Genomic DNA, 20,641 nt, shown 5'->3' with positions numbered 1-20,641 from the left:
TGATTTCCCCTATTAACCCCCACTGCCAAATAGTGAGCCATTGCTTTAACCCTATTAACCCCATTGCCAAATAGTGAGCCATTGATTTAACCCTATTAACCCCATTGCCAAATAGTGAGCCATTGATTTCCCCTATTAACCCCATTGCCAAATAGTGAGCCATTGATTTCCCCTATTAACCCCCATTGCCAAATAGTGAGCCATTGATTTAACCCTATTAACCCCCCTTGCCAAATAGTGAGCCATTGATTTCCCCTATTAACCCCCATTGCCAAATAGTGAGCCATTGATTTCCCCTATTAACCCCCATTGCCAAATAGTGAGCCATTGATTTAACCCTATTAACCCCCATTGCCAAATACTGAGCCATTGATTTCCCCTATTAACCCCCATTGCCAAATAGTGAGCCATTGATTTCCCCTATTAACCCCCCTTGCCAAATAGTGAGCCATTGATTTCCCCTATAGACCCCATTGCCAAATAGTGAGCCATTGATTTAACCCTATTAACCCCCATTGCCAAATAGTGAGCCATTGCTGGGCCCTATTCAGGTCTCCTTGCCAAATAGTGAGCCATTGACTTACCCTATTAGCCCCCATTGCCAAATAGTGAGCCATTGATTTGCCCTATTAACTCCATTGCCAAATAGTGAGCCATTGCTGGGCCCTATTCAGGTCTCCTTGCCATATAGTGAGCCATACTGGGCCCTATACGCCCTTAGTTCTCCTTGCCAAATAGTGAGCCATTGATTTCCCCTATTAACCCCCATTGCCAAATAGTGAGCCATTGATTTCCCCTATTAACCCCCCTTGCCAAATAGTGAGCCATTGATTTCCCCTATAGACCCCATTGCCAAATAGTGAGCCATTGATTTAACCCTATTAACCCCCATTGCCAAATAGTGAGCCATTGCTGGGCCCTATTCAGGTCTCCTTGCCAAATAGTGAGCCATTGACTTACCCTATTAGCCCCCATTGCCAAATAGTGAGCCATTGATTTGCCCTATTAACTCCATTGCCAAATAGTGAGCCATTGCTGGGCCCTATTCAGGTCTCCTTGCCATATAGTGAGCCATACTGGGCCCTATACGCCCTTAGTTCTCCTTGCCAAATAGTGAGCCATGGGTTTGCCCTATTAACCCCCATTGCCAAATAGTGAGCCATTGATTTCCCCTATTAACCCCCTTGCCAAATAGTGAGCCATTGATTTCCCCTATTAACCCCCTTGCCAAATAGTGAGCCATTGATTTCCCCTATTAACCCCATTGCCAAATAGTGAGCCATTGAGTTGCCCTATTAACCCCATTGCCAAATAGTGAGCCATTGATTTCCCCTATTAACCCCGTTGCCAAATAGTGAGCCATTGCTGGGCCCTATTGACGCCTCCTTGCCAAATAGTGAGCCATTGCTGGGCCCTATTCAGGTCTCCTTGCCACATAGTGAGCCATTACCCCACCCTTGCCAAATAGTGATCCATTACTCACCCCCATTGACGCCTCCTTGCCAAATAGTGAGCCATTGAGTTACCCTATTAACCCCGTTGCCAAATAGTGATCCATTACTCACCCCCATTGACGCCTCCTTGCCACATAGTGATCCAACCCCTCCTTTGCCACATAGTGATCCATTGCCCCGCCCCATTGGTTTCCTCTTGCAACATAGTGAGCCACAGCCCGGTATGGGGCAATAAGGGGGCGGGGCTTAGAGGGGGAAGCCACGCCCCCTTTCTCCCTTAGGCCACGCCCCCTTTCATTAAGCCACGCCCCCAACCCTAAAACCGGAGGGACCGGTGGGAGGGGAGCACTGGGAGCACTGGGAGCAGTGGGGCAGGTAATGGGGGATCTATGGGGTTAATAGGGGGGTCTATGGGGTTCTATGGGGTCTATGGGGGAATATAGGGGGTCTATGGGGTCTATGGGGTTAATAGAAGGGTCTATGGGGGGTCTATGGGGTTAATGGGGTGTCTATGGGGTTCTATGGGGTCTATGGGGCTAATAGGGGGGTCTATGGGGTTCTATGGGGTCTATGGGGGTCTATGTGGGTCTATGGGGTCAATAGGAGGGTCTATGGGGGGTCTATGGGGTCTATGGGGGGCAATGGGACAGGTAATGGGGTTAATGGGGGATCTGTGGGGTCTATGGGGTTAATGGGGGGTCTATGTGGGTCTATGGGGTCAATAGGAGGGTCTATGGGGGGTCTATGGGGTTAATTGGGGGTTCTATGGGGTCTATGGGGTTAATGGGGGGGTCTATGGGGTTCTATGGGGTCTATGGGGTCTCTATGGGGGGTCTATGGGGTCTATGGGGGGTAATGGGACAGGTAATGGGGTTAATGGGGGATCTGTGGGGTCTATGGGGGGATATAGGGGGTCTATGGGGTCTATGGGGGAATATAGGGGGTCTGTGGGGTTCTATGGGGGGTCTATGGGGGGTAATGGGGCAGGTAATGGGGGATCTATGGGGTCTATGGGGGAATATAGGGGGCTCTATGGGGTCTGTGGGGTTCTATGGGGTCTATGGGGTTAATGGGGGTGTCTATGGGGTTAATAGGAGGGTCTATGGGGGGTTCTATGGGGTTCTATGGGGTCTCTGGGGTTAATGGGGGGGTCTATGGGGTCTATGGGTGTCTATGGGGTTCTATGGGGTCTATGGGGGAATGTAGGGGGTCTATGGGGGGTCTATGGGGTCAATAGGAGGGTCTAGATGGGGTCTATGGGGTCTATGGGGTTAATGGGGGGGTCTATGGGGTCTATGGGGTGTCTATGGGGTGTCTATGGGGTTCTATGGGGTCTATGGGGGAATATAGGGGGTCTATGGGGGGTCTGTGGGGTCTGTGGGGTTAATAGGAGGGTCTATGGGGGGTATATGGGGGGTAATGGGGCAGGTAATGGGGTCTATGGGGGTCTATGGGGTTAATAGGGGGGTCTATGGGGGTCTATGGGGTTAATGGGGTTAATAGGAGGGTCTATGGGGGGTCTATGGGGGGTCTATGGGGTCTATTGGGTCTATGGGGTCTATGGGGTTAATGGGGGAAGCAGAAAGGGGAACTGGGAGGAACTGGGACTTACTGGGAACTGGGCAATGGGGTGAATCAGAAAGGGGAACTGGGGGGGGGTCAGCGGGGGCAATGGGGCTGTACTGGGCTCTATAGGGTTATATGGGGTTTAATGGGGCTCTATAGGGTTATATGGGGTTTAATGGGGCTCTATAGGGTTATATGGGAGGTAATGGGGCTGTACTGGGCTCTATAGGGTTATATGGGATTTAATGGGGCTGTACTGGGCTCTATAGGGTTATATGGGAGGTAATGGGGCTGTACTGGGCTCTATAGGGTTATATGGGAGGTAATGGGGCTGTACTGGGCTCTATAGGGTTATATGGGGTTTAATGGGGCTCTATAGGGTTATATGGGGTTTAATGGGGCTGTACTGGGCTCTATAGGGTTATATGGGATTTAATGGGGCTGTACTGGGCTCTATAGGGTTATATGGGATTTAATGGGGCTCTATAGGGTTATATGGGATTTAATGGGGCTGTACTGGGCTCTATAGGGTTATATGGGGTTTAATGGGGCTGTACTGGGCTCTATAGAGTTATATGGGATTTAATGGGGCTGTACTGGGCTCTATAGGGTTATATGGGATTTAATGAGGTTATACTGGTCTATATAGGGTTATAATGGGATTTAATGGGGTTATACTGGTCTGTATAGGGTTATAGGGGATTTAATGGGGCTGTATAGGGTTATATGGGATTTAATGGGGCTGTACTGGGCTCTATAGGGTTATATGGGGTTTAATGGGGTTGTACTGGGCTCTATAGGGTTATATGGGATTTAATGGGGCTGTACTGGTCTATATAGGGTTATAATGGGATTTAATGGGGCTGTACTGGGCTGTATAGGGTTATATGGGATTTAATGGGGCTGTATTGGGTTATATGGGATTTAATGGGGCTGTACTGGGTTATATGGGATTTAATGGGGCTGTACTGGGTTATATGGGGTTTAATGGGGCTGTACTGGGTTATATGGGATTTAATGGGGTTATACTGGTCTATATAGGGTTATAATGGGATTTAATGGGGCTGTATTGGGTTATATGGGATTTAATGGGGCTGTATTGGGTTATATGGGATTTAATGGGGTTATACTGGTCTATACTGGGATTTAATGGGGCTGTACTGGGTTATATGGGATTTAATGGGGCTGTATTGGGTTATATGGGATTTAATGGGGCTATACTGGTCTATATAGGGTTATAATGGGATTTAATGGGGCTGTATAGGGTTATATGGGATTTAATGGGGTTATACTGGTCTGTATGGGGTTATATGGGATTTAATGGGGTTATACTGGTCTATATAGGGTTATATGGGATTTAATGGGGCTGTACGGGGGGGTTACCGAGTTCCAGGGTGGTTTATGGGGTTGGGGGTCCCCATATGAACGACTGGGGGTCAATGGGATTTCAATGGGATCAATAGGATTTCAATGGGATCAATAGGATTTCAATGGGGTGAATGGGGTTTCAATGGGATCAATGGGGTTTCAATGGGGTTTCAATGGGATTTCAATGGGGTGAATGGGGCCGTACTGGGCTGTACTGGGAGGGGTGAGTTGAGTGACTGGGGGAACTGGTTTGTCCGGATCAGTGAGATCCTAAATGGGATGGGAGGGAATTAATGGGGTTAATGGGGCTGGGAGGGGTTATGGGGTGGGGTTATGGGGTGGGGTTATGGGGTGGGGTTAGGGGGGACTGGGCTGTATGGGGTGGATACTGATCCATACTGGGTTATACTGGGAGGTAATGGGGTTATACTGGTCTGTATAGGGTTATATGGGAGGTAATGGGGTTGTATGGGGTTGTACTGGGCTGTACTGGGAGGTAATGGGGTTATACTGGGCTGTATAGGGTTTTAATGGGATTTAATGGGGTTGTATGGGGGGATACTGGGTTGTATGGGGTTATAATGGGCTGTACTGGGAGGTAATGGGGTTATACTGGTCCATACTGGGTTATACTGGGAGGTAATGGGGTTGTACTGGGCTGTATAGGGTTATATGGGAGGTAATGGGGTTGTACTGGGCTGTATAGGGTTATATGGGAGGTAATGGGGCTATACTGGTCTGTATAGGGTTATATGGGATTTAATGGGGTTATACTGGGCTGTATAGGGTTTTAATGGGAGGTAATGGGGCTGTACTGGGTTATATGGGAGGTAATGGGGTTATACTGGGCTGTATGGGGTTATAATGGGATTTAATGGGGTTATACTGGGCTGTATGGGGTTATACTGGGAGGTAATGGGGTTATACTGGGTTGTATAGGGTTATACTGGGAGGTAATGGGGTTATACTGGTCTGTATAGGGTTATATGGGAGGTAATGGGACTGTACTGGGTTATACTGGGCTGTATGGGGTTATACTGGGATTTAATGGGGCTGTATAGGGTTATATGGGAGGTAATGGGGCTGTATGGGGTTATACTGGGCTGTATAGGGTTATATGGGAGGTAATGGGGTTGTATGGGGTTATACTGGTCTGTATAGGGTTATAATGGGCTGTATGGGGTTATACTGGGCTGTATAGGGTGGATACTGGGCTGTATAGGGTTATAATGGGCTGTATAGGGTGGATACTGGGCTGTATAGGGTTATATGGGAGGTAATGGGGTTGTACTGGGCTGTACTGGGTTATACTGGGAGGTAATGGGGCTGTACTGGGCTGTATAGGGTTATACTGGGAGGTAATGGGGTTATACTGGGCTGTACTGGGAGGTAATAGGGTTATACTGGGCTGTATAGGGTTATAATGGGCTGTATGGGGGGGATACTGAGCTGTATAGGGTTATACTGGGAGGTAATGGGGCTGTATGGGGTTATATGGGAGGTAATGGGGTTATACTGGGCTGTATGGGGTTATATGGGAGGTAATGGGGTTGTACTGGTCTGTATAGGGTTATATGGGAGGTAATGGGGTTGTATGGGGGGATACTGGTCTGTATAGGGTTATATGGGAGGTAATGGGGCTGTACTGGGTTATATGGGAGGTAATGGGGTTGTACTGGGCTGTATGGGGTTATATGGGAGGTAATGGGGTTGTATGGGGGGATACTGGTCTGTACTGGGCTGTATAGGGTTATACTGGTCTGTATGGGGTTATATGGGAGGTAATGGGGCTGTATAGGGTTATATGGGAGGTAATGGGGTTGTACTGGGCTGTATAGGGTTATAATGGGATTTAATGGGGCTGTACTGGGTTATACTGGTCTGTATAGGGTTATATGGGAGGTAATGGGGCTGTACTGGGTTATATGGGAGGTAATGGGGTTGTACTGGGCTGTATAGGGTTATACTGGGATTTAATGGGGCTGTATTGGGTTATACTGGGCTGTACTGGGCTGTATAGGGTTATATGGGAGGTAATGGGGTTGTACTGGTCTGTATAGGGTTATAATGGGCTGTATGGGGTTATATGGGAGGTAATGGGGTTGTACTGGGCTGTATAGGGTTATATGGGATTTAATGGGGTTATACTGGTCTGTACTGGGTTATACTGGTCTGTATGGGGTTATATGGGAGGTAATGGGGTTGTATGGGGGGAACTGGGCTGTACTGGGCTGTATGGGGTTGTACTGGGCTGTACTGGGAGGTAATGGGGCTGTACTGGTCTGTATAGGGTTATAATGGGATTTAATGGGGCTGTATAGGGTTATAATGGGAGGTAATGGGGCTGTATAGGGTTATAATGGGAGGTAATGGGGTTGTACTGGTCTGTATAGGGTTGTAATGGGATTTAATGGGGCTGTATAGGGTTATAATGGGAGGTAATGGGGCTGTATAGGGTTATAATGGGAGGTAATGGGGTTGTACTGGTCTGTATAGGGTTGTAATGGGATTTAATGGGGCTGTATAGGGTTATATGGGAGGTAATGGGGCTGTACTGGGTTATATGGGAGGTAATGGGGTTGTACTGGTCTGTATAGGGTTATAATGGGAAGTAATGGGGTTGTATGGGGGGATACTGGGCTGTATGGGTTTATACTGGTCCATACTGGGTTATACTGGGAGGTAATGGGGTTATACTGGGCTGTATAGGGTTATAATGTGAGGTAATGGGGTTGTACTGGTCTGTATAGGGTTTTAATGGGAGGTAATGGGGTTATACTGGTCTATACTGGGTTATAATGGGATTTAATGGGGTTATACTGGGCTGTACTGGGTTATACTGGGGGGTAACTGGTATAGACTGGTCCCAATGGGTCCATACTGGTCCATACTGGTCCATATTGATCCATATTGATCCATACCAGTCCCTACTGGACCATATTGATCCGTTCTGGTCCCTATTGATCCCTACTGGTCCCTACTGGTCCCTACTGGTCCATATTGGTCCCTACTGGTCCATACTGGTCCCTACTGGTCCATACTGGTCTATACTGGTCCGTACTGGTCCCTATTGATCCCTATTGCTCCATACCAGTCCCTACTGGACCATATTGATCCCTACTGGTCCATACCAGTCCATACTGGTCCCTATTGATCCCTACCGGTCCCTACTGGTCCCTATTGATCCCTATTGATCCCTACTGGTCCCTACCGGTCCCTATTGATCCATACCAGTCCATATTGGTTCCAACTGGTCCCTACTGGTCCATACTGCCCCAAACTGGTCCCTACTGGTCCCTATTGATCCCTACTGGTCCATACTGGTCCATACTGGTCCTTACTGGTCTATACTGCTCCGTACTGATCCATATTGATCCATACCGGTCCATACCGCCCCCAACTGGTCCCTACTGGTCCCTACTGGTCTATACTGGTCCCTACTGGTCCATATCGATCCATACTGGTCCCTACTGGTCCATACTGGTCCATACTGGTCCCTACTGATCCATACTGGTCCATACTGCCCCCAATTGATCCCTACTGGTCCCTACTGGTCCCTATTGATCCCTATTGATCCCTACTGGTCTATACTGGTCCATACTTGTCCCAGTGGGTCTATACTGGTCCCTACTGGTCCCTACCGATCCATACTGGTCCCTATTGGTCCGTATTGATCCATACTGGTCTATACTCATCTATACTGGTCCATATTGGTCCGTATTGATCCATACCAATCCATACTGGTCCATATTGATCCATACTGGTCTCTACTGGTCCATACTGGTCCATATTGGTCCATATCTGTTCTATACCAGTCCATACTGGTCCCAATGGGTCCATACTGGTCCATACTGGTCCCTACCAGTCCATACTGGTCCATACCGGTCCATACTGCCCCCAACTGGTCCCTACTGGTCCCTATTGATCCCTACTGGTCCCTATTGATCCCTACCGGTCCTTACTGATCCCTATTGATCCCTACTGCCCCATACTGGTCCATACTGCCCCAAACTGGTCCCTACTGGTCCCTACTGGTCTATACTGGTCTATACCGGTCCCCCAGGCCATGCCGGATCCCCGTATGGACGCGGGCCGTTGGGCGGCCGCCAGCCTCCGCCATCGGGGGGCGCCGTCGTCGTCCCCCCCCCCTTCATCCCGCCCCCCCCGTGGCTCCTTCTGGCGCCGCCTGGGGGGCTGCTGTGGGTGCTGTGGGTGCTGCCGAAGGGGGAAGGAAGATTGGGACCCCCCCCCCGGAGAGATACCGGGACGGAGACCACCCCAAGCCATGAGACCTGGTGAGTTTTGGGGTGAAAAAGGGGGAAAATGGGAAAAAAAACGGTAAAAATCGGGTTACGGGGGGGGTTTTGGGAGGGGTAGGGGGGAAATGTCGGTTTCGAGGCTCCCCGCGGAGATAAAATGGCGGTTTCTAGTGGTGGGAGGGCTGGGAGGGATGTGGGGGTTATTTTTGGGGTCAAAAATGGGGATTTCAGGCAAAAAATGGGGAAAAAAACCCGTAAAAATCGGGTTTCGGGGGGGTTTTTGAGAGGGTTTGGGGGGAAATGTCGGTTTCGAGGCTCCCCACGGAGATAAAATGGCTGTTTCTAGGGCTGGGACGCATGGGGGGGTTATTTTTGGGGTCAAAAAGGGGGATTTGGGGCAAAAAAGGTTCAAAAATCCCATAAAAATGGGGTTTATGGAAAGGATTATATGGAAAAATGTCGGTTTCGAGGCTCCCCCAAAGCTAAAAAGACTGTTTCTAGGGGGGGGAGGGGGGTGGTTTCCTTAATGGGGCAATATATGGGATTTCAGGCAAAAAATGGGTAAAAAACCCCATGAAAATCGGGTTAATTGGGGTTTTTTGGGAGGGTTTGAAGGGAAATGTCGGTTTCGAGGCTCCCCACGGAGATAAAATGGCGGTTTCTAGTGGTGGGAGGGGTGGGGGGGTTATTTAGGGGAGACCACCCCAAACCATGAGACCTGGTGAGTTTTGGGGTGAAAAAGGGGGAAAATGGGAAAAAACCCCGTCAAAATCGGGTTACGGGGGGGTTTTTTGGGAGGGTTTGGGGGGAAATGTCGGTTTCGAGGCTCCCCCAAGAGGTAAAATGGCAGTTTCTAGGGCTGAGGGGTTGGTGGGGTTATTTTGGGGTCAAAAATGGGGAATTTGGGCAAAAGATGGTGAAAAAACCCCGTAAAAATGGAGTTAATTGGGGTTTTATGGGAGGGTTTGGGGGGAAATGTCGGTTTCGAGGCTCCCCCCAGAGATAAAATGGCTGTTTCAAGGGGTGAGGTGGTGGGGGGGTTATTTTTGGGGTCAAAAAGGGGGTTTTCAGTCAAAAAATGGTGAAAAATCCCCATTTTTGGTCCAAAACCCCCCATTTTTAGGCTGAATTCCGCCATTTTGGGTCCAAAAACCCCATTTTTGGTCCAAAACCTCCCACTTTTAGGCCGAAATCTGCCATTTTTTGTCTGAAAAACCCCATTTTTGGTCCAAAAACCTCCATTTTTGGTCCCAAACCCCACATTTTTGGGCCTAATTCTGCCATTTTTGGGCCAAAATCTGCCATTTTTGAGCTGAAAAACCCCATTTTTGGTCCAAAAAACCCCATTTTTGGGCCGAATCTTCCCATTTTTAGGCCTAAACCCCACATATTTGGGCCGAAATCTGCCATTTTTGGTCCAAAAAACCCATTTCTGGTCTGAAAAACCCCATTTTTGGGCCAAAAACCCCCATTTTTGAGCCGAAATTCGCCATTTTTGGTCCAAAAAACCCCAATTTTTGTTCCAAAACCCCACATTTTTGGGCCAAAACCTGTAAATTTTGGTCCAAAAAACCCAATTTTTGTTCCAAAAACCCCCATTTTTAGGCCAAATTCTGCCATTTTTGGTCCCAACCCCCCCATTTTTGTTCCAAAAACCCATTTTTGGGCTGAAATCCCCCATTTTTGGTCCGAAACCTGCCATTTTTGGTCCAAAAAACCCCATTTTTTGTCCAAAACCCTTCATTTCTGGTCCAAAAAACCCCATTTTTGGGCCAAAAATCCCATTTTCAGTCCCAAACCCCCCATTTTTGGTCCAAAAACCCAATTTTTGGGCCGAATCTTCCCATTTTTAGGCCTAAACCCCCCAATTTTTGATCCCAAACCCCCATTTTCAGTCCCAACATCCCCATTTTTGTTCCAAAAACCCCCATTTTCAGTCCAAAAATCCCATTTTTGCTCCCAAACCCCCCATTTTTGTTCCAAAAATCCCATTTTTGTTCCAAAAAACCCCATTTTTGGTCCAAAAAACCCCATTTTTGTGCCAAAATAATCCATTTTCGGCCCCAACCCCCCCATTTTTGGTCCAAAAAACCCCATTTTCAGTCCCAAAAATCCCATTTTCAGTCCCAAAAACCCCATTTTTTACCCCAAACCCCCCATTTTTGTTCCAAAAACCCCCATTTTTGGTCCAAAAAACCCCATTTTTGGGCCGAATCTTCCCATTTTTAGGCCTAAATCCCCCATTTCTGCTCTCTCTCCCTATAGGTCTCCTGGTTCCCCGTGGGCTGGTTGTGGGTTCCAGGTCCGACCGTGTCTCCCATCACACGGCCGAGTTCTGCTCCCCATTGATGGTGGTTCGGAGGGGGCAGCCCTTCCACGTCAGGGTCCTGCTGCCCCGAACGTACGACCCCGAGGACGATGGGATCTGTATGGAGCTGCTGCTGGGTCAGTATATGGGGTTAATTAATTGATGTTAATTAATGGGGCCCTATGGGGTGTCTATGGGGGTCTATGGGGGTCTATGGGGTGTCTATGGTGGGATATGGGGGGATATGGGTGTCTATGGGGCCCTATGGGGTGTCTATGGGGGTCTATGGGGGAATATAGAGGATCTATGGGGCCCTATGGGGTGTCTATGGGGGGATATAGGGGGGATATGGGGAGATATGGGGTTATAATGGGAGATATGGGGGGATATAGGGGGGATATAGGGGAGATATGGGGCCCTATGGGGTGTCTATGGGGGTCTATGGGGGGTCTATGGGGGTCTATGGGGGTCTATGGGGCTCTATGGGGGTCTATGGGGTGTCTATGGGGGTCTATGGGGCCCTATGGGGTGTCTATGGGAGGATATAGGGGGATATGGGGCCCTATGGGGTGTCTATGGGGGGATATGGGGGTCTATGGGGGTCTATGGGGTTATATAGGGGGGATATGGGGCTATATAGGAAGGATATGGGGGGATATAGGGGGGATATGGGGCCCTATGGGGTGTCTATGGGGGGATATGGGGCCCTATGGGGCCCTATGGGGGGATATGGGGGTCTATGGGGCTCTATGGGGTGTCTATGGGGGGATATGGGGGGATATAGGGGGGATATGGGGGTCTATGGGGCCCTATGGGGGTCTATGGGGGGATATAGGGGGAATATGGGGGGTATAGGGGGGATATGGGGGGATATGGGGGGATATGGAGGGCCTGTGTATGGAGCTGCTGCTGGGTGAGTAAATTGGGGTTAATTAGTCTTAATTGGGGTTAATTGGGGGGGATATGGGGGGTGGTTCGGAGGGGGCAGCCCTTCCACGTCAGGGTCCTGCTGCCCCGAACGTACGACCCCGACGATGATGGGATCTGTATGGAGCTGCTGCTGGGTCAGTTAATTGGGGTCTATGGGGCCCTATGGGGTGTCTATGGGGGGATATGGGGCCCTATGGGGTGTCTATGGGGGTCTATGGGGCCCTATGGGGTGTCTATGGGGCCCTATGGGGTGTCTATGGGGGGATATGGGGGGATATGGAGGGCCTGTGTATGGAGCTGCTGCTAGGTGAGTAAATTGGGGTTAATTGGGGTTAATTGGGGGGGATATGGGGCGATATGGGGGTCTATGGGGCCCTATAGGGTGCTATGGGACTCTGTGGGGTCCCTATGGGTCTCTATGTGTCTCTATGGGTCTCTATGGGTCCCTATGTGTCCCTATGGTTCTCTATGGGTCTCTATGTGTCTCTATGGGTCCCTATGTGTCTCTATGGGTCTCTATGGGTCTCTATGTGTCTCTATGGGTCCCTATGGGTCTCTATGGGTCTCTATGGGTCTCTATGGGTCCCTATGTGTCTCTATGGGTCTCTATGGGTCTCTATGTGTCTCTATGGGTCCCTATGGGTCTCTATGGGTCTCTATGGGTCTCTATGGGTCTCTATGGGTCCCTATGGGTCTCTATGGGTCCCTATATGTCTCTATGGGTCTCTATGGGTCCCTATGGGTCCCTATGGGTCTCTATGTGTCCCTATGGGTCTCTATGGGTCTCTATGGGTCCCTATGGGTCTCTATGGGTCCCTATATGTCTCTATGGGGGCGCTATACGATGACGTCACCGCTGACGTCACAGTGGGCGTGTCCCCTTTCAGGCCCCACCCCCCAGGTCTCCAAGGGAACCCACGTTTTAATCCCATTGGGCGAGAGCTCAACCAATGGCTGGACGGCGGAAGTGGAAGAACCGGAAGCGGAAGAGGAGCAACCCGGAAGTCCCGCCCTCACCGTCCGTCTGTCAGCGCCTCCGGACGCTCCTATTGGTCGGTATCGACTGAGCGTGAAAACCAGGACCGGAAGTGGGGAGTACGGGGCGCCGTTCGACGACGGAAATGACGTCATCGTGCTCTTTAACCCCTGGTGTAAAGGTATGGGGTGGGGGGGGCCGGAAGTGGGTTAGGCCAAGCCGGAAGTGGGGGGGGCCGGAAGTGGGAGGGTTAGTGGAGGACCGGAAGTGAAGGGACCGGAAGTGGGGTGGCCGGAAGTGGGGGGGGGGGGGGGGGGGCCGGAAGTGGAGGGTTGGTGGAGGACCGGAAGTGAAGGGACCGGAAGTGGGGGTGTTATGTGGACCGGAAGTGGGGAGGCCGGAAGTTGGGGTGGCCGGAAGTGAAGGGGCCGGAAGTGGATGAGCCGGAAGTGGGGGGGCGGAAGTGGAGGGTTAGTGGAGGACCGGAAGTGAAGGGACCGGAAGTGGGGTGTTATGTGGACCGGAAGTGGGGAAACCGGAAGTTGGGTGGCCGGAAGTGAAGGGGCCGGAAGTGGAGGGGCCGGAAGTGGATGAGGGGGCGGAAGTGGAGGGGCGGCGATTTTGGGGTTAAAACTAACGATTTTGGGGTCGAAAATAGTGAATTTTGGGGTGAAAAATGGCAATTTTGGGGTTAAAAATGGCGATTTCGGGGGCAAAAGTAGCGGTTTTTGGATCAATAATAGCGATTTGGGGGTCGAAAATGGCGATTTTTGGGTCTAAAATAGCGAATTTTGGGTCAAAATAGCGATTTTTTGGTTAAAAATGGTGATATTTTGGTCAAAAATAGTGAATTTTGGGGTTAAAAATGGCGATTTTGGGGTCAGAAATAGCGATTTTGGGGGCAAAAAATAGCGATTTTTGGGTCAAAAATAGTGATTTTTGGGTCAAAAAAGGTGATTTTGGGTCAAAAATAGCGATTTTTGGGTCTAAAATAGCGATTTTTGGGTCAAAATAGCGATTTTTTGGTTTAAAATGGTGATAATTTGGTCAAAAATCGTGAATTTTGAGGCCAAAATAGCGGTTTTTGGGTCAAAAATAGTGATTTTTTAGTCATTAATAGTGAATTTTGGGGTCAGAAATAGCGATTTTGGGGGCAAAAAATAGCGATTTTTGGGGCAAAAAGAGTGATTTTTGGGGTCAAATATGGAGATTTTGGGTCCAAAATAGTGAATTTTGGGGTCTAAAATAGTGATTTTGGGGTTAAAAATAGCGATTTTGGGTCACAAATAGCGATTTTGGGTCAAAAATAGCGATTTTGGGGTCAAAAATAGCAGTTTTGGGGTCAGAAATAATGATTTTGGGGTCAAAAATAGAGAATTTTGGGGTCAAAAATAGTGATTTTGGGGTCAAAAATATCGATTTTGGGGTCAAAAATAGTGATTTTGGGGCCTAAAATAGTGAATTTTGGGGTCAAAACTAGCAAATTTGGGGTCAAAACTAGCGAATTTTGGTGTGTGTTTGCCCCAAATCTTTGTGTTTTTGGTGTTTTTTGCCCCAAAAAGATGACGGCGTTTACATGGAGGACGTTAATGACCTTAATGAATAGTGAATTTTGGGTTCAAAAATAGCGATTTTGGGGTCAGAAATAGCAAAATTCAGTCAAACACAGTGAATTTTGGGGTAAAAAATGGCGATTTTGGGGTCAGAAATAGGAAAATTCTGTCAAAAATAGTGAATTTGGGGTCAAAAATAGCAATTTTGGGGCCTAAAATAGTGAATTTTGGGGTAAAAAATAGCGATTTTGGGGTCAAAAATAGGGATTTTGGGGTCAGAAATTGCAATTTTGGGGTCAGAAATAGCAAATTTCAGTCAAAAACAGTGAATTTTGGGGTCAAAAATATTGATTTTAAGATCAAAAATAGTGATTTTGGGGTCAGAAATAGCAAAATTCAGTCAAACACAGTGAATTTTGGGGTAAAAAATGGCGATTTTGGGGTCAGAAATAGCAAAATTCTGTCAAAAATAGTGAATTTGGGTTCAAAAATAGCAATTTTGGGGTCAAAAATATCGATTTTGGGTCAAAAATAGCGATTTTGGGGTCAAAACTAGCGATTTTTGGTGTGTGTTTGCCCCAAATCTTTGTGTTTTCGGTGTTTTCTGCCCCAAAAAGATGACGGCGTTTACATGGAGGATGTTAATGACCTTAACGAATACGTCCTTAATGAGAGCGGGAGGATCTTCTACGGCACCGAGGAGCAGATCGCCGAGCGGGCATGGAACTATGGACAGGTACCAAAATAGTGGGAATTTAACCCAAAATGGGGGTGGAAATGGGTGAAATGGGGTAAAAATGGGATGAAATGGGACAAAATGGGCCCAAAATGGGCTGAAATGGGGCCTAAATTGGATGAAAATGGGCTTAAATGGGCCCAAAATGGGATGAAAATGGGACCAAAATTGGATGAAAATGGGCCTAAATGGGACCAGAATGGGGGTATTTGGCCCCAAAATGGGCTGAAATGGGGCAAAAATGGGCTGAAATGGGGCCAAAATGAGCCTAAATGGGATCAAAATGGGCTGAAATGGGCTCAAATGACCCCAAAATGGGCTGAAATGGGGCCAAAATGGGACAAAAATGGACTGAAAATGGGCTGAAATGGGACCAAAATGGGACGAAAATGGGCCTAAACGGGGCCAAAATGGGATGAAAATGGGCTGAAATGGGCCCAAAATCGGGATATATGGCCCCAAAATGGGGGGATTTGGGCCCAAAATGGGATGAAATGGGGCAAAAATGGGACGAAATTGGGCTGAAATGGGCCCAAAATGGAGGGAATTGGCCCCAAAATGGGCTGAAATGGGATGAAAATGGGTCAAATTGGAACCAAAATGGGCCAGAAATGGAGAGATTTGGCCCCAAAATGGGCTGAAATGGGCCCAAAATGGGACGAAAATGGGACAAAAATGGGATGAAAATGAGCTGAAATGGGCAAAAATGGGCTGAAATGGGGCCAAAATGGGACCAAAATGGGACGAAAATGGGATGAAAATTGGCCTAAATGGGACCAAAATGGGCCCCAAATGAGCCCAAAATGGGCTGAAATGGGCCTAAAATGGGATTAAATGGGACCAAAATGGGCTGAAATGGGCCCAAAATGGAACGAAAATGAGCTGAAATGGGCTGAAACGACCCCAAAATGGGCTGAAATGGGCCCAAAATGAGCCCAAAATGGAGGGATTTGGCCCCAAAATGGGGGGATTTGGGCCCAAAATGGGATGAAAATGGGACGAAAATGGGCTGAAATGGGCAAAAATGGGACCAAAACGGGACGAAAATTGGCTGAAATGGAGCCAAAATGGGCCCCAAATGAGCCCAAAATGGGGGGATTTTGGCCCAAAATGAACCTAAAATGGGCCTAAATGGGCCCAAAATGGGCTGAAAATGGGATGAAAATGGGACGAAATGGGGCCCAAAATGGGCTGAAATGGGCCCAAAATGAACCTGAAATGGGCTGAAATGGGCCCAAAATGAGCGGGATTTGGCCCCAAAATGGGCTGAAATGGGCCCAAAATGGAACAAAAATGGGCTGAAATGGGCTGAAATGGGGCCAAAATGGGGGGATTTGGGCCCAAAATGGGACGAAAATGGGCTGAAAATGGGATGAAATGGGCCAAAAAATGGGTCAAATTGGAACCAAAATGGGCCAGAAATGGGGAGATTAGGCCCCAAAATGGGCTGAAATGGGCCCAAAATGGGACGAAAATGGGGGGATTTGGCCCCAAAATGGGCTGAAATGGGGCCAAAATGGGACAAAAATGGGCTGAAATGGGACGAAAATGGGACAAAATTGGGTCTAAATGGGATGAAAATGGGACCAAAATGGGGGGATTTGGGCCCAAATTGACCCCAAAATGGGCCTAAATGGGACGAAAATGGGCTGAAATAGGGCCAAAATGACCCCAAAATGGGCTGAAATGGGGCCAAAATGGGACGAAAATTGGACGAAAATGGGCCAAAATGGGCTGAAAATTGGCCTAAATGGGCCCAAAATGAGCCAAAAATGGGGGGATTTGGGCTCAAAATGGGCTGAAATGGGACCAAAATGGGACAAAAATGGGCTTAAATGGGACCAAAATTGGATGAAAATGGGCCTAAATGGGCCCAAAATGGGCTGAAATGGGCCCAAAATCGGGAGATTTGGCCCCAAAATGAGCCTAAAATGGGCCCAAAATGGACCCAAAATGGGGGGATTTGGCCCCAAAATGGCCCCAAACAGGCCTAAAATGGGCCCAAAACGGGCCCAAAATGGCCCAAAATTGGGCTGAATTTGGGGTTTTTTGGGTCAGAATTTGGGTTTTTTTGTGTTTTGGGTTTTGGGGTGTGAATTTTGGGTTGAATTTGGGTGTTTTTGGGTCAGTTTGACGCCGGGGTCCTGGACGCCTGTTTGTCCATCCTGGATCGACGCCGGATGCCGCACAGCGCCAGGGGGGACCCAGTGATGGTGGCCAGGGTTGTATCCGCTATGGTGAGTTTTGGGGCTAAAAATGGTGATTTTGGGCAAATTTGGGGCTAAAAACGGCAAATTTGGGGCTGATTTAGGGGTATTTTAATGGGATTTTGAGGTATTTTAGTGGGATTTTTGGGGTATTTATTGGGATTTTGGGGTATTTTAGTTCAATTTTGGGGTATTTTAGTGGGATTTTGGTGTATTTTAGTACAATTTTGGGGTATTTTAATGGGATTTTGGGGTATTTTAGTGGGATTTTGGGGTATTTTAGTGGGATTTGGGGGTATTTTAGTGGGATTTTTGGGTATTTTGGGGTATTTTAGTTCAATTTTGGGGTATTTTAGTGGGATTTGGGGGTATTTCAGTGGGATTTTGGGGTATTTAATGGGATTTTGGGGTATTTTAGTGGGATTTTAGTGGGATTTTGGGGTATTTTAGTGGGATTTTGGGGCAGATTTGGTGTATTTTAGTGGGATTTTAGTGGGATTTAGGGGATTTTTGGGGGTATTTCAGTGGGATTTTGGGATATTTTAGTGGGATTTTGGGGTATTTTAGTGGGATTTTGGGGGATTTTGGGGGATTTTAGTTCAATTTTGGGGTATTTTAGTGGGATTTTGGGGTATTTTAGTGGGATTTTGGGGTATTTTAGTGGGATTTTGGGGGATTTTGGGGGTGATTTTAGGGATTTTGGAGTATTTTAATGAGATTTTGGGGTATTTTAATGGGATTTGGGGGTATTTTAGTACAATTTGGGTATTTTAGTGGGATTTTAGTGGGATTTTGGGGTATTTTAATGGGATTTTGGGGTTGATTTGGGGGATTTTGGGGGTTTTTGGTGGTATTTTAGTGGGATTTTTGGGGTATTTATTGGGATTTTGGGCTATTTTAGTAGGATTTTGGGGTATTTTAGTAAAATTTGGGGATTTTAGTGGGATTTTGGGGTATTTTAGTGGGATTTTGGGGTTAATTTGGGGGTTTTTAGGTGGTATTTGGGGTGGATTTAGGGTATTTTAGTAGGATTTTGGGGTATTTTAGTACAATTTGGGCATTTTAATGTGATTTTGGGGTATTTTAGTGGGATTTTGGGGTATTTTAGTGGGATTTTAGTGGGATTTTGGGGTATTTTGGGGTATTTCAGTTCAATTTTGGGGTATTTTAGTGGGACTTTGGGGGACTTTGGGGTATTTTAGTGGGATTTTGGGGGATTTTAGTGGGATTTTGGGGGATTTTAGTGGGATTTCAGTGGGATTTTGGGGTATTTTAATGGGATTTTTGGGGCAGATTTGGTGTATTTTAGTGGGATTTTAGTGGGATTTAGGGTATTTTAATGGGATTTGGGGTATTTTAGTGGGATTTTGGGGTATTTTAGTACAATTTTGGGGTATTTTAGTGGGATTTTTGGGGTATTTTAGCAGAATTTGGGTATTTTAGTGGGATTTTGGGGTATTTTAGTGGGATTTTGGGGTATTTTAATGGGATTTTGGGGTATTTTAGTACAATTTGGGTATTTTAGTGGGATTTTGGGGTATTTTAGTTCAATTTTGGGGTATTTTAATGGGATTTTGGAGTATTTTAGTAGGATTTTGGGGTTGATCTGGGGGATTTTTGGGGTTTTTGGGGGTATTTTAGTGGGATTTTGGGGTATTTTAGTTCAATTTTTGGGTATTTTAGTGGGATTTTGGGGTATTAGTGAGATTTTGGGGTATTTTAGCAGAATTTGGGTATTTTAGTGGGATTTTGGGGTATTTTAGTACAATTTTGGGGTATTTTAGTGGGATTTTGGGGTTGATTTGTGGTTTTTAGGGGGTATTTTAGTAGTATTTTGGGGTATTTTAGTTCAATTTTGGGGTATTTTAGTTGGATTTTGGGGTATTTTAACGGGATTTTGGGGTATTTTAGTAAAATTTGGGTATTTTAGTGGGATTTTGGGGGATTTTAGTGGGATTTTGGGGCAGATTTGGTGTATTTTATTGGGATTTTAGTGGGATTTTGGGGTATTTTAGTGGGATTTTGGGGGATTTTAGTAGAATTTGGGGATTTTAGTGGGATTTTGGGGTATTTTGGTGAATTTTAGTGTGATTTTGGGGTATTTTAATGAGATTTTGGGGTATTTTAGTACAATTTTGGGGTATTTTAGCAGAATTTGGGTATTTTAGTGGGATTTTGGGGTATTTTAATGGGATTTTGGGGTATTTTAGCGGGATTTTTGGGATTTTGGGGTATTTTTGTACAATTTTGGGGTATTTTAGTGCAATTTTGGGGTATTTTAGTGGGATTTTGGGGTATTTTAGTGGGATTTTGTGGTATTTTAGTGGGATTTTGGGGTATTTTGGGGTATTTCAGTTCAATTTTGGGGTATTTTAGTGGGATTTTGGGGTATTTCAGTGGGATTTTGGAGTATTTTAATGGGATTTTGGTGTATTTTAGTATAATTTGGGGGTATTTTAGTGGGATTTTGGGGGATTTGGGGGTATATTAGTTCAATTTTGGGGTATTTTAGTGGGAATTTGGGTTATTTTAATGTGATTTTGGGGTATTTTAGTATAATTTGGGTATTTTAGTGGGATTTTAGTGGGATTTTGGGGGATTTTAGTGGGATTTCAATGGGTTTTTGGGGTATTTTAGTACAATTTTGGTATTTTAGTGGGATTTTGGGGTATTTTAGTGGGATTTTGGGGGATTTTAGTACAATTTGGGTATTTTACTGGGATTTTGGGGGTGATTTTGAGGGATTTTGGGGTATTTTAGTGGGATTTTGGGGTTGATTTGGGGTTTTTAGGGGGTATTTTAGTGGGATTTTGGGGTATTTTAGTACAATTTGGGTATTTTAGTGGGATTTTAGCGGGATTTTGGGGTATTTTAGAGGAATTTTGGGGTATTTTAGTGAGATTTTGGGGGTATTTAATGGGATTTTGGGGTATTTTAGTGGGATTTCAGTGGGATTTTGGGGTATTTCAGTGGGATTTTGGGGCAGATTTGGTGTATTTTAGTGGGATTTTAGTGGGATTTAGGGGATTTTTGGGGGTGATATTGATGGATTTTGGGGTATTTTAGAGGGATTTTGGGGTATTTTAGTGGGATTTTGGGGTTGATTTGGGGAATTTTTGGGGTTTTTGGGGGTATTTTAGTGGGATTTTGGGGTTAATTCGGGGGTTTTTAGGTGGTATTTGGGGTGGATTTAGGGTATTTTAGTAGGATTTTGGGGTATTTTAGTACAATTTGGGCATTTTAATGTGATTTTGGGGTATTTTAGTGGGATTTTGGGGTATTTT

At 46.7% G+C, this 20,641-nt stretch overlaps 1 protein-coding gene across 2 annotated transcripts in view; it reads left to right on the top strand.

Annotated features, from left to right (window-relative positions):
• The first annotated feature begins 72 nt into the window (after positions 1-72).
• The window catches only part of TGM1 (transglutaminase 1), a 37,805-nt gene continuing 17,236 nt past the window's right edge, over positions 73-20,641 (top strand). For both annotated transcript variants that reach the window (XR_014940496.1, XM_085531503.1), the window contains exons 1-6: positions 73-1,829; positions 8,452-8,683; positions 10,913-11,092; positions 12,773-13,042; positions 15,032-15,150; positions 17,280-17,387. Coding sequence is in view for 1 of the 2 variants with exons in the window: in XM_085531503.1 (XP_085387629.1) it covers positions 8,455-8,683; positions 10,913-11,092; positions 12,773-13,042; positions 15,032-15,150; positions 17,280-17,387 (906 nt within the window). In the remaining variant the exon portion in view is untranslated. The remainder of the gene's footprint in view (positions 1,830-8,451; positions 8,684-10,912; positions 11,093-12,772; positions 13,043-15,031; positions 15,151-17,279; positions 17,388-20,641) is intronic.

This window comes from Coturnix japonica, unplaced genomic scaffold (genome assembly GCF_054131305.1).
Source record: "Coturnix japonica strain WE unplaced genomic scaffold, WE-NBRP24 Scf043, whole genome shotgun sequence".
Taxonomy (NCBI): Eukaryota; Metazoa; Chordata; class Aves; order Galliformes; family Phasianidae; genus Coturnix; species Coturnix japonica.
Note: the sequence above shows the minus strand (reverse complement) of the source record. Positions and strands in the feature narration are given on the sequence as shown.